Source organism: Centruroides vittatus, unplaced genomic scaffold (assembly GCF_030686945.1).
Source record: "Centruroides vittatus isolate TY-2023 unplaced genomic scaffold, ASM3068694v2 scaffold_1167, whole genome shotgun sequence".
Classification (NCBI taxonomy): domain Eukaryota; kingdom Metazoa; phylum Arthropoda; class Arachnida; order Scorpiones; family Buthidae; genus Centruroides; species Centruroides vittatus.
Window position 1 is genome coordinate 1186361 of NW_027122671.1, and position 12777 is coordinate 1199137.

Below are 12777 nucleotides of genomic sequence, written 5' to 3' on the forward strand. Positions count from 1 at the left end.
ATCATGAATGGCACAATTATTTTGAAAAAAACGCAATTAGGGGTGCCATTAGAGTCTAAAGTTAATGAGTAAAAAGCTAATTAAGCTAATTTATGTTGATTATTTTTAAAATGAGATAAAATATCATTGAAGTACTTAACCGTTATTTTAATACAATCGACACATAAACAGAAATATTTAGTTATGCCTGTTTATAAAATATTGTATTCATTTCAACCCAAGAATTAGAAAAGTGCTCCTAGATTGCTGTATAACAGAGAGCGATATCATAGAGAGGAGTACTATTCTAAATCTCATATTCTTACTAAATTCTAGAGCAATCTTGTAACATTAGACTTTAAAGTAATCTAGAAACATTATTTGGGTTCTAGAGCAATCTAGGGGCATTTACAGGATGGGTAGAAAGTAACTAGGCATTGAGAATTCGCTATGGGTTTTATATTTCTAAGACAAAAGATAATGAAAGTTATTTTACACGTACGGGACCTTATTAAATTGAAATACGGAAACATACCTTAAAATTCAATGTAGGTGTCGATGCCATCCACCAACTTCTTCAAACGATCCGGAATCGTGATGCGGATGGACGGCCACAACCAAACTTGTGGTCATTTGTTTCGAATGACGATTGTTAATTGTTTCCAGACGTATTGTGATATGACGTCTTTCTCCGTATTCTACCATCTCTGCACAACAACCACTAAATTCCTCATAGCGTGCGGAAATCTACGTTTAGACCAGCTTTCGACAATTTTTTCCACTGTGTATGTGGCCTCTTCTGGTCATTAATTACATTACTAATAAGGAATTATAAAATTCCATTAATTAATATGCATGAATACATAAATTTTATTACGGTTTCATTATTATTACAAACATTATAGCAATTTCTTAATGTCTAATTACTTTCCACCCACCCTGTAGTTTAGAATCTAGAGAAATTTACGGACATTGCGGATTCTAGAACAGTCTAAAAACACTATTTGATTCTAGAACAATACAGGAATATATATAATTGAAAATTGTCTATAATAAAAAAGTATCAATATACAAATTCTAACATACTTTTTCTTAATTAACTATTATCCTTCATAGTCGATGACATACAAAATTACAAATAAAAATAATAATGTACTGAATATTATACTGTAAAAATATAAAATAAATATAAAATAATTTATATTGTTATTTTAAATTAATTTAAGTAGTAGCCAGGGGCGCCCCTAGTGACCATTTTTGGCCTACATTGATAGAATCCGATTTTTGAGCTTTATGTAGTAGATTTTTTTCATGGGTAAAATACTTATTTATTGTGTAAATGAATATTTTACCAGAGGATTATTCATCCTATATGATGATCTCATCATGAGCATCATCAACTGGTAACAGTTTTTATTACATTTTATGTTGTACTGTACGAGTGTTTTACATAATTCCCGATCCGTGTTAGAGTGAACCCGTGTTATACGGGGGATGTTCCCAATTCTCGAACCGTGTTAGAGTGAATCCGTGCTATAGAAGTGCCGTGTTATACGGGGGTTACCTGTATTTCTTGAAAATCGTTTGAAGAATACTACGAATTCGATGAAGTTGTAATTATAAAAAGCAACTCAAAATTAATTGATAAAATACTATTTCCGCAAAGTATTGTTTGATCCCGTTTATGAGCTATTTAGCAGATGATTATATATGAAAAATAAACAGATATTAAAGATTTTTAAATTATTAACTTTTTTCAATTGCTTTATCTGGACGGCCAAATGGCGGAGCGATCAAAGTGGCAACCTACTGCTCTGGGGGATTTTTCGGGGGGTGGTCCGTCCGGGTATGTCGGGACCCATCCCTCAAACCATTATGGGCCTGACCGAACCCATAATGGGCTTGCTTAAAGAGGCCCTCTTAGGGCCCATAAGGCGGAAAGAGTTTAAAAAATAATTGCTTTATCTGGTTTCATTATAGACCTCGTACTTGGAACGCTTGTATTTGCAGTGAAAAAAGCAATGAAAGCAGAGAAGCTTCTGAATAAGTTTCTGAACAAAGAATACAATTTAAAATTAGCAATAATATGTTCAATTTCACAACTGTTATAATTAAATCACACATCTATGACAAGTAAGAACAGTTGAAGTGATATTGGGCTGAACGCAAGAAACTTTCTGTTCAGCTCAATATCACTTTTAATCATTATTAATCATAGCATCCGAGAAGTATTTGGAAACAACGAAGTCTAACAAGTAAGAGGACGGCTGTAATCAGAGCCGACACTAGAGATTATGCTGCCTAGGACGACATACATTTGACGCTCTTATTCCTCTACATAAAATGAAAAAAATTTTGTTTTGAAATGCCATACCAATTAGAAGTGCCATACCTTGCTTCATCAATCAATATTCAACTAGCCCCATGTAATATACATAAAAATAAAAAATAGCCGCCTGAAAATTTTGTATAAATTTATGAAAATTTGCCACCCTGGATAAATATCCAATTTGTCCATATAGTAGCACTGCTCCTATCGGTCACTATTAACGTTTCTGACAGTAAAAAATTTCAGAAAAATTATTTTTAATTAACAAAGTTATATGAATATCTGATCGGTTAAATTTAATCTAGTTATCACTAACTTATTTTTCATGCTGTTCACGATATTCAAAAATCATCGAAATTGGAGAGAAATGAGTAGATTTTCTTATAAACTTTTTCCAAAATTTTTTTATGCATTAACAAATTGCATAAATATAGCGCCTACGCCGAAATGAGTTTGTTTTGGCTAATACATGGCTGCCAAAGTGGCATTGGCCACTCTGTATTTACATTCTCTCTACGTCTACTTCGCTAGACTTCAAACAGAAAAAACTCACAGATTAGAATAGACAGATTGTCAATTTCGTATACTTTCTACATTAATCGAAGTAATTGTAATGAAGAGTGGATAAACATTAACGAGGTTGAGGCCGAAGTTTTAAACGCCAAAACGTGTACGTCGGACGTTCAGCGCCGCTTTCCTGTAAGCCTAGAAGTTTGACAATGGCGTTTGGAATATCGAGCATGATTCCACCGACTTTCTAAACACCATTGTCAAACTTCTAGGCTTACAGGAAAGCGGCGCTGAACGTCCGACGTACGCGTTTTCGCGTTTAAAACTCCGACCTCAACCTCGCTATTATGTAACTTTATTCCCTTCCATTTTTACTTCTAAAATATTTATAGTATTGATTCATTTCTTTCGTATTTCTTTGTCATTCGGTGCGTGTCTAAAGTATTGCTATCTGTTTTCATTGAAAGTTTTATATTTCCTATTTCGATTTCTCACTAAAAATTCTAAGAGTACCTCTTAATGTATATAATTTTCATAACTATCAATACTTCTATAAATTATTTTCAGACATAAGTTATATAGGAAATTATTAATTTATAAAAATATGACTTTTTTTATAAGTATGCCTAACAAATTTCCTCTACAATAATATTTTACATTACACTATAAATAATTTTCTGATAATTCAATTCAATGACGCATTACGCATTTATTGAATCGATGTAATAAAATCATAATGAAAATATTAAATTATAAAGTTTTATTTAAGAAAAATTTATATCTAGTTAGATCCATAACACAAAATATCATACATTAGGATATAATTCTTATATTATGTGAAACGTAATATCGATTTTATTGCTTTAACAATTATGCGTAGCATGTGTTCTATTTTAAATATCATTTACAATATTACAAAGATTAATTTTAATTAAATTTTTAATATAAAAAACACATTTACAATTTTACAAAACTTAAAAACTTTTGTTTAACTTCTTTCATTTGCATTAAAGTGTTTTATCAGTAACGATCAACAATGTAGTGTTTAATCAGCCATGCTGGAACCTATGCGCACAATGCATCTTGCAAGCTCTTAATAACATATTATTGAGTACAAATAAAATTATTCTAATGTAATGCCTTGTTTTAGTGTTTATTTTGAAATCTCGTTTATGAAATGACATTCTTTATGGAATTAATTATTTTCTTTGTGCGATGAAAGCAGCATACAAATAATATAATAATGTCTAAAATAATATTAATATCTTAATTGATGGATTGGTATAGTGTATTGACGTATTTCAGTCTCTTTTGTTATTTCTAAATGAAATTTTCGAATTATCCTTTTTTATTTTTTGTCTTATTTAAAGTATCCATTATCGCATATTAACTCGTTTTTGAATTTATTATTAGCAGCACTACTGTTATGTCATTAATGATATTAAACATTTTTATTCTATTTATTAAGAATTCTAAAGTTTTCCTTTAAACGTTAAAAAATTGTGAAAACCTTGAGTTGATTTTAAAAGTCACTCCTCTCTTTTCATAAACAATAGAATGAACGGTTGAATGTTTATCAATGTGTTGCACGAAATGATGACGTAAAAACAGTACCTATATCTAATGTTCGTCTTATTGTTTGCCATAGTAGAGAAAAAGACAATGCAGTATGCCGGGAATACGCATTCGTAGAGGAAGAGTATTTACTTATTTTACTCTATGGGTAAGAAGTTGATTGTCGATAATTAATTAGAATAATATAAAATTAATTTAAATTGTTTAGAAAAATATATAAGAGCATTTTAACAAGTATTTTCGTAAGAATCAATGTCAGCTTAATCACATATTCCGTTTATTAAAATTATTTAAAACAAAACTACGTTGATTTTCCGCTTGATTAGTGTTTAACATTCCTACAGAGGATATCCGGTACGAATCTAGGTAACGAAACTTTAATACGTAAACTATGTACATGTAGGGTGACTTAGCTTTTTTTTTTTCTTCTTAATCGTACGTTTAACAAGTAATGATGCTACAACAGTAAGCATGTTAAAATCTGATAGATCTTATCCGACGGAACGAGAAACTAAAAAATTACAAGTGCCACTTTTAATCATCACCAATTACGACAGTAACGAAGATGCAAATGACTTAAATAACTGTTTTGGTAGGTAAGTTTCGATATACCTTTCTGGAAAATTCTTTCTAAGAAAAATTTCTTCAGGTTTAGCCAATGCTTTATCGTAGAATTTTTTATTAGTTCCGCATGACTGTCAACAATATACCTCGTTTAAGGTTAACATCGTATATGTCTGAAGTGTTAGACTTGATTGTTAATTCGAAATTTGCTAAATATTTGCGCGTATATTAAGTATAATATTATTAGAATATAGGCCCTATATTTAACTTGAAAATTTTAATAAAAATCGAATGGTTTTGTATAAGTTACGTATTTAATCTTATTGAATAATCTGAATAATATAATTCCAAAACTAAAAAAATCGTTGTATAACTTGAAATAATCTATTTTCATATTTACATGAATAAAAATTGCAAAATAATTATTTTATTATAAACATTCTTTTAATTTATTTTTATGCACAAGTAATCTTCTATAGTTGTAACTATTATAAAATTATGAATTTTAAATTTGTTAAAAACTAACCCCTTTTAGCTAAAAATAAATAGTAGTTGTGATCAAGTATAAATTACTATTTAAATACTTTTTTAAAGTTATTTTCATCGAAATCATAGATGCTAAGTCACGAAAATCAATTGCAACACTAACATTTGTCTATTCAGATACAGTAGGTCACCAGGATTGATGATTTTTCGATTCTGAAAAGTTTTTTATTATTATATTATTCAGGATTTCTAATTGTATTGATTGAAAATTTATCAAAGAATATAATAAATTACTGGAATAAAACTTAAATTACGTCAAATATATGTTTACCGTAGAATGTGTTGATGTAAGATTATTTTACGTAATCTGAAAATTGAATAATTAATGTGAAGTAATCAAAAAATTGCAAAATTACAAAAATATGAGATTCATTTTTAATTCACTTTTTGTACTTGGAAGCAAATAAAAGAACTTTCGATTTCGATATATAAATTCCTTTAAAACCGTTGTTATGACATTTAAATATATTTGCTAAAATCTAAAATCTTGAATAATAATCTCTTCAAATAAATTGAATATGTGACATATATTTGAAACTTATTATTCAGGTAATAAACGTTTTTAAAATTTAAATCTGCAATTTAAAAAAAAAAAAAAAAAAAAATTTAGGAATCCAAATTATTTCTCAAAATAGATTTTGTCTGATGATTCTAACATCGAGAAGCTAAAAAGAATTCGTGCGAAGCTCAAAAACTTTATTAACTTAATCTAAAAAAAAAGGAAAATAATATAGTTTCATTTTTGATATAAAAGAGATTTTTTTTACTGTTATAAAAACAATTAATCATTGTATCTATTGAATATATTTATCTTGGAAAATATTCCTGTTTTTTTAAATCACAATCAAATAAATTTATTATTTCATCTGTACTAAACACAAGACCAACGTTTATTCAATTCCACTTCCATACAACATGTCGTATAAATATAATAATAGATAATTTACATTAAAAAAGATCATTTTTATTGTGCATTTTTGTGTCATATTCTAATGTGAATCGATAATATTTTGAAATTGGTTTTTATATCTTTGAAAAGCATCTTTAAATATATAACCTATGGCTCCCTATTCTATTTAAGGCTTATATAAAATAGTACTACACTAGAAAGTAAGAGAGAAAATATTTCTTACTCTTCACTTAATCTCTATTTTTATTATTTTTGAAGTTTCAATTCCAATTATATTAGAGCTTAAAAATAAATGTTCAAAAAGTTTATTCATATTTTTCAGAATTTGATATGATTCACTTGTTACATTTTCCTTTTAATCATCATTTTTTGAAATAAAACATTGTAAAGTGTTACACAGAAGCAGAGACTTATTATTATAAGTATCTGAATTTAAATTGAAAAATATCTTTGACAGAATAAAAGTAATTGCTTAACAAAATTTATACAGTAAATATTTACTTCAAATTTTAATTTTAATACGATTAACCTATTTCTTGAGTTTAAGTCTATAAATTATCTTTTCAACAACAAAATTAAATTAACTACATACAATATAGCAGATACGTATAGGAGATGAGAAAATCGATAAAAACCGTTATTAATACCTCTTGAGGATTTATCTAATTTAAGAAAGTAAAAAGCGTTATGAAGCTTGAAAACAGCTTAGTTTGTTTCCTGAACTGTTCTTAAGTAAAACTTTATAATAAATTTATAACAGTATAGAAAAAATCGTTGCCAAATCGCCTATTGGCTTGAAATATCGCCATACCTAGCAATACTACGCCCACATTTCCCTTCCGCGAATTTTTTTATACAACCAAGGTAAGCAAAAGCAGTCAGTTCATGCTGCGATTGATCAAAAGAAATCTGATATAGGGCATATCTAAAAAATTGCAGACATTTCAGTAATGAATTTCATACTAAGTTGTTATATAAATATTTTTATAATATAAATTGTTATATAAATACGTTTAGTATGTTTTAACTTACAAATATTTTATATAAAATTTTAAAGATTTAAAATTAAAAATAAAAACTATTTCCAAATCTATACTTGCACACTTAATAAGTTTCAAATATTCAATTTCATTTTTATAACTAAGTACCGGTACATAAAAGACGAATTAAAGCTGAATTACTTGTGTGATATTCAAAATATTTTAACACTTTTATATAAATACAAAAATATAACTTTTAAAATAACTAAAAACGATTATAATTTACCCCCATTTTACCAAGCATTTTTAAATATTTTTTGCATAATTGTATTTCTTACGAAATAAATATCTATCCACTTTTATCTGGCATTTATATTTATAAGCAAACATTGGTGGATACGTTTTAAAAAACGTTGCGTAAAACAAACATTGGATATAAAAATACAAAACGTGCATCCTGTAGGAAAACGCTTGATAGGATCTTGAACGTCAATGGAACGAAAATTTACAAAAGAAACACGAGCTTCTTTTATCCTAACATCATTTATCATTAACATTGTTTGTAGGTAAATACAGGAAACACAAAGTAGCATAGAAAACATAAAATCAACATACAGTATTATCTGATGTACTGTATTGGGTTAATGTTACCCTAGGTATACAAAATGGCGGCTCGTCTCTGACGCCAGCATACAGAAGCGAGGAAACAGTGGAGACGCACATTCCTAAACCTAACCTATTCTAATAAATTATCATAATTATTAGCAACTAAATTATTAGAATAGGTTAGGTTTAGGAATGTGCGTCCCCACTGTTTCCTCGCTTCTGTATGCTGGAATCAGAGACGAACCGCCATTTTGTATACCTAGGGTAACATTAACCAAAAAGAGGGCTAGGTTGTAACTTCTTATATTTTATAAATCTACTTATACAGTCTATCTATCCTATTCTATTCTGTAATATTCTAATTAAACTTACTCAATAACTTATAATGCTTTTAAAGTAATGTTTGCTCATTTTTAATTTACTATGATGATAATGTTAAAGCTATATAGGATGATGACTGTAAACTTATTTAATAATTCTTTATTTTTAGGAAACTAATCTTTTTCTACTTTTATATTATAATGCTTTTTAATTAAATGTTTTTGAACATAGAAGAGAGCAGGGATTTTCATTAAATACAATTTTCAGAGGAAATAAAGAAGAAAAATGTATGAATTAGTTACATTTTTTACATAAATAAAACGTGTACATTTTTCATATAAATGTTGTATAAGGTAATAATAAAAATAATTATAATTACTTTATATATTTTTAAAATGGAATATGTTCTAAAAGTTAATTTAATTTTTAAATAGATGACCAATCAAAGATTGAAGTTGAAAAAAATGAAGATGAAAAGGAAAAGAAAGGTTAGGAGACGAATTTATTTTATTAATTTGTATAATTTAGGTATTCTTGAAACCGTGTTTTCTTATATGTTGAGCATCAAACACAAGACCGTGTTATTTATTAAACACTTGGCACTTTTCCACTTCTATTAGTTCACTGTCAATGTGTTATTAAAATTTTCTCATAATTTAAAAAGTATTTAAAATTATTGCTTTTTACAATTAAATATAGCGTAGAATCCGTCATCCTCGTGGTTTCAAGGTATTCTTATTAATGTTTAGAAAGTATTAAGGTTTTATAAATTATGAAAAAATATGAGATTCAAAACTTTGCGTACGTAGTGTGAAAGCAGGGTATGTCACGAAAACTGTTAAAGGCCACAAATCGCCAAATAAACAACAGAAGATTTCCCATTAAACGAAATATTTGTTTTTGTTATAATCGCATTATTAATTTAACTTATATCGTATATTGTTATTTTTCTGATATCGATTAAAGAGTTAAATAAAGTAAAATTTGTAAGCGTTTTTTAAAATTACTCAAATTTAACTCGCGATTTGGAGTTACTAAATTTCGAATATTTTCGAGTTTTTCATTTTAATTATTTTTTCCATTCTTCCTAGTTTTAGATATATTATTAATACAGTCAATTCTGCCTAAGAGAGAATTCTCGGGATCGCTTCATCATGCTTTCTTATCTGAACTGTTCCTTTAATCAAAGTAACAAGATTACTCAGGGGATTGCTATGGTATTCGAATATCTCCATTCTTGCATCTCTTAAGAGTTCTATTCTACGTATCACTTGGAGACATTAAAATTCATTATTACATAATTTTACTGTACTTACACCATATCGGTTTTAATCCTTATAACATTAATTCTATCGTTTTATCGAATAATCAGTAAATACAGTTTATTTATCAGTCACTTTATTTTCACTTCTTCCCAGAAATACAGTAGGAAGCCTAGCTGAAAAGATGCGACCATCCTCGCTCCAAAATCTCTGAATGCTGGACTCCAGCCTTATATACTTTTTATTACACTGAGCATTAGCATCAATATATTCAAAAATAAATAAGTAACTTCATGTATAATAGGTCATTTCTCGGTCTTTTGCTTGTCCCTGGATTCCGGAATAAAAGAGAACTGTTTCCCGGTATCCCCGGGATATAATTAATTATTTTTAAGATATAAAATAAATCTTAAAATCGAATGATATAATTATTTTTCATTTTTTAACCTCCAACCTCCAAAATCATAATATTAACAATGCTGTGTAAAATATGTATTAAAAATTACATTTGAATTACGTAGAAATTTTCACCAATAAAAAAAATTTATTAAAGTTTGTTGGAAACTGCTTATCAAAAAGTATCTTTGAATTGAGTTGAAAATTTAAAGAAAAAAATGAACTTACACCAAACTTCTAACTTAGAAGCTAATTTTGGTTTTTTAAATAAAACATAATACAAAATATTATTGAACAATTTTATAAGATTTTGAAAACCAGAAGATGGTCTATACTCCGATCACTCAATCTGGTTATTATTTTAATAATGAAAAGTCCCGCTACTGAAAATGCCCTTTCCAATTCAATGGATGAGGGTGGAATCGTCTTTAATGTATTTAAGAGAAGATAAACGTTATGTGTTTGTGTTTTTTCACCCGTAGCGTCGAAGATTTCTAGTTCGTTTACGAGATGCGTTGCAGTACTTCTTTTGCTCTCAAATATTCTTGATTTGTCTACCTCGGCTGCTTTAATTAATAGAAACATTAAGCTTATAGCCCGATAAATCGGCAGTTCGTTTGGCTTTAATAATCAGGTTTATGAAGAAAAACTTCATACTTGCAAACTTTGTACTCGTTTTTATCCTTGCCTAATTTGCACAACCTGGCATAATGCAGTTATTGACAGCTACTGGGCGTGGTTAAAATTAAGACAGCATCGGCGCAATTATTCAAGATATTACAGGTTCTGACAAGTAAAGAATTTTCAGTCCTGCCAGAAATACATGTTGATTATTGACAATCTGTGAGATGTCCTAACAAGCAAAAATTTAAAAAACTAATAAGCAGGCTTAAAACCTGAGATTTGAAGATAAAATCAAAAAGACACCTTCTGTACTTTTCTAGCAATAATTTGAATCACAGAACAAACGTTTTCAACCAATTTACAGGCCTGAAGCAGACCTGTAAATTGCAAAAATAAGTATCGCAAGACTCAAAATACATGCATACACTGTAATTTAGTAATAGTTCAAAAACACTCATTTTATATGCAGAGTAGAATACAACGAATTATGCAACAATTGATTTCCCAATGATGAATTATAAAAATTAATTCTCCTATGTCATTTTGAATCGTAGTAGGCCTAAACCATTGCCAAATTTCGTCAAATTATTATCGTTTGCCTACTAATTCCAGCTACTAATGCTTTTGTAAAAACGGTTTTCTCTTATGATGATGATGTTTTGGAGAAAAATCTTAAATAGGCGTTTTGTGAAATTAATAAATAGTGAATTGATAATTAAGTTAAATTCAAAGGAATCGTCAATAGATATATACAGTTTTTTTTTTTTTTAAATCTCTTTCCGCTCTTTAGGAACTAAGAGGGCCTCTTTTAGCAAGCCCATTATGGGTTCGGCCAGGCCCACAATGGGGCGGCCGGGTGGCGAGGAGGAGGGCCCAAAATACCCGAACGAACCACCCCCGAAAAATTCCTGGGATTTTTCGACCCGGTCGAATTCGATCTCGAATCCCCCAGAGCGTAAAGCTGCCACCTTGACCGCTCGGCCATCCGGCCAGATATATATGATACATTGTTCAAGGATAAAAAGCTTTCTGAAGCACAATCTCAGAGTAAATATATGTTTAAGAAACAAATTGTTTCATATGAAATTCCTGTATTTTCATCGAAAATTTCCCATTTTTACTAGCATGTCCCCCGAAGAAATTTTCTCCAGTTGGCAACTCTACTATTGCTCCATATTTCATTTAAATGTGACAGTAATATTTCAATACAAAGTTTTTTGTGATAATAATAAAGATTTATTTTATATTATGGTAAAATTATAAAATTATAATTGATTTTAAATAAATAAATAAATTTAGTATTAATTATAAAAAAAAAATTTTCTTTTTTTTTATTCAAAACTTCATGTCGAGGCTATTAAGTAACGGAAGTGGGGAAGTAAACAAGATGGCGGTGGTTTGGTGATTTAAACGAGAAGTGGCATTATTCTTCGATTAAAGGTTATCATACTTTCTCTTTCAGTAAATTTAACTTTTTCTCCGTGAATGTTTGTATAGAGCAACGAAATATTCCATTAGTATGAGAATTGATAAATTGGGAAACAATAATCTAAATAAATATCCAGGTAGGAAAATAATAATACATTTTTACTTTTATGCCAAATTTTCTATACGTTTACAATATAACACATCTAAAACCCATTTAGGTAAATCCTAAGTTTTCAGGTTATTTTGTTAGATTTTAACAGCTGTGTCAACATTTCCCAGTTTATTAACTAATTTGCACAATCATGTTGTGTCCTGTAATTGCATTCCACAAAAATATCAAAACTAAATATTAAATTTAATAAATAAATGAATAGTCATTATTAAAATTAAGCTATTAATGAATAGTCATTATTTTGAATGCAAAGTAATTGTATTGCTTGAATTTGTAAAGTTTTATAAAAGTATATTAATATGTCATCATTGTGTATAAAATATGATGCAATGGTGACAAGGTATACTCTAACTGGTAAGTTATGCTGGTCATCTGTGAATTGACATTTTGGAATTGTTGCATTGTAAGCAGTTGGAATGTTGATTAAACATTTTTCTTCTTCTGGATTCTTTTTTATCTCTTACTGAGATAAACTATTGAAGCAGTCCTTACTTCCTCAGCAGATTTACCAATAATAATACACAAACACCTAATTACTTGCTGAGCTTGCTGATTTCTTTATTTTCAAACGTTTT

General features: G+C 28.6%; 1 protein-coding gene across 5 annotated transcripts in view; it reads left to right on the forward strand.

Annotated features, from left to right (window-relative positions):
* Positions 1–4491: 4491 nt before the first annotated feature.
* Positions 4492–12777, forward strand: part of LOC136986735 (myogenesis-regulating glycosidase-like) — a 31256-nt gene continuing 22970 nt past the window's right edge. Inside the window, exons 1-3 of one of the 5 annotated variants that reach the window (XM_067284336.1) lie at positions 4665–4759; positions 4882–4985; positions 8755–8808. Coding sequence is in view for 3 of the 5 variants with exons in the window: in XM_067284331.1 (XP_067140432.1) it covers positions 4865–4985; positions 8755–8808 (175 nt within the window). In the remaining 2 variants the exon portion in view is untranslated. Of the gene's footprint in view, positions 4542–4664; positions 4760–4782; positions 4986–8754; positions 8809–11957; positions 12168–12777 lie in introns of those variants that run through there. The other 4 variants (XM_067284333.1, XM_067284331.1, XM_067284334.1 and 1 more) reach the window with 4 other exon arrangements.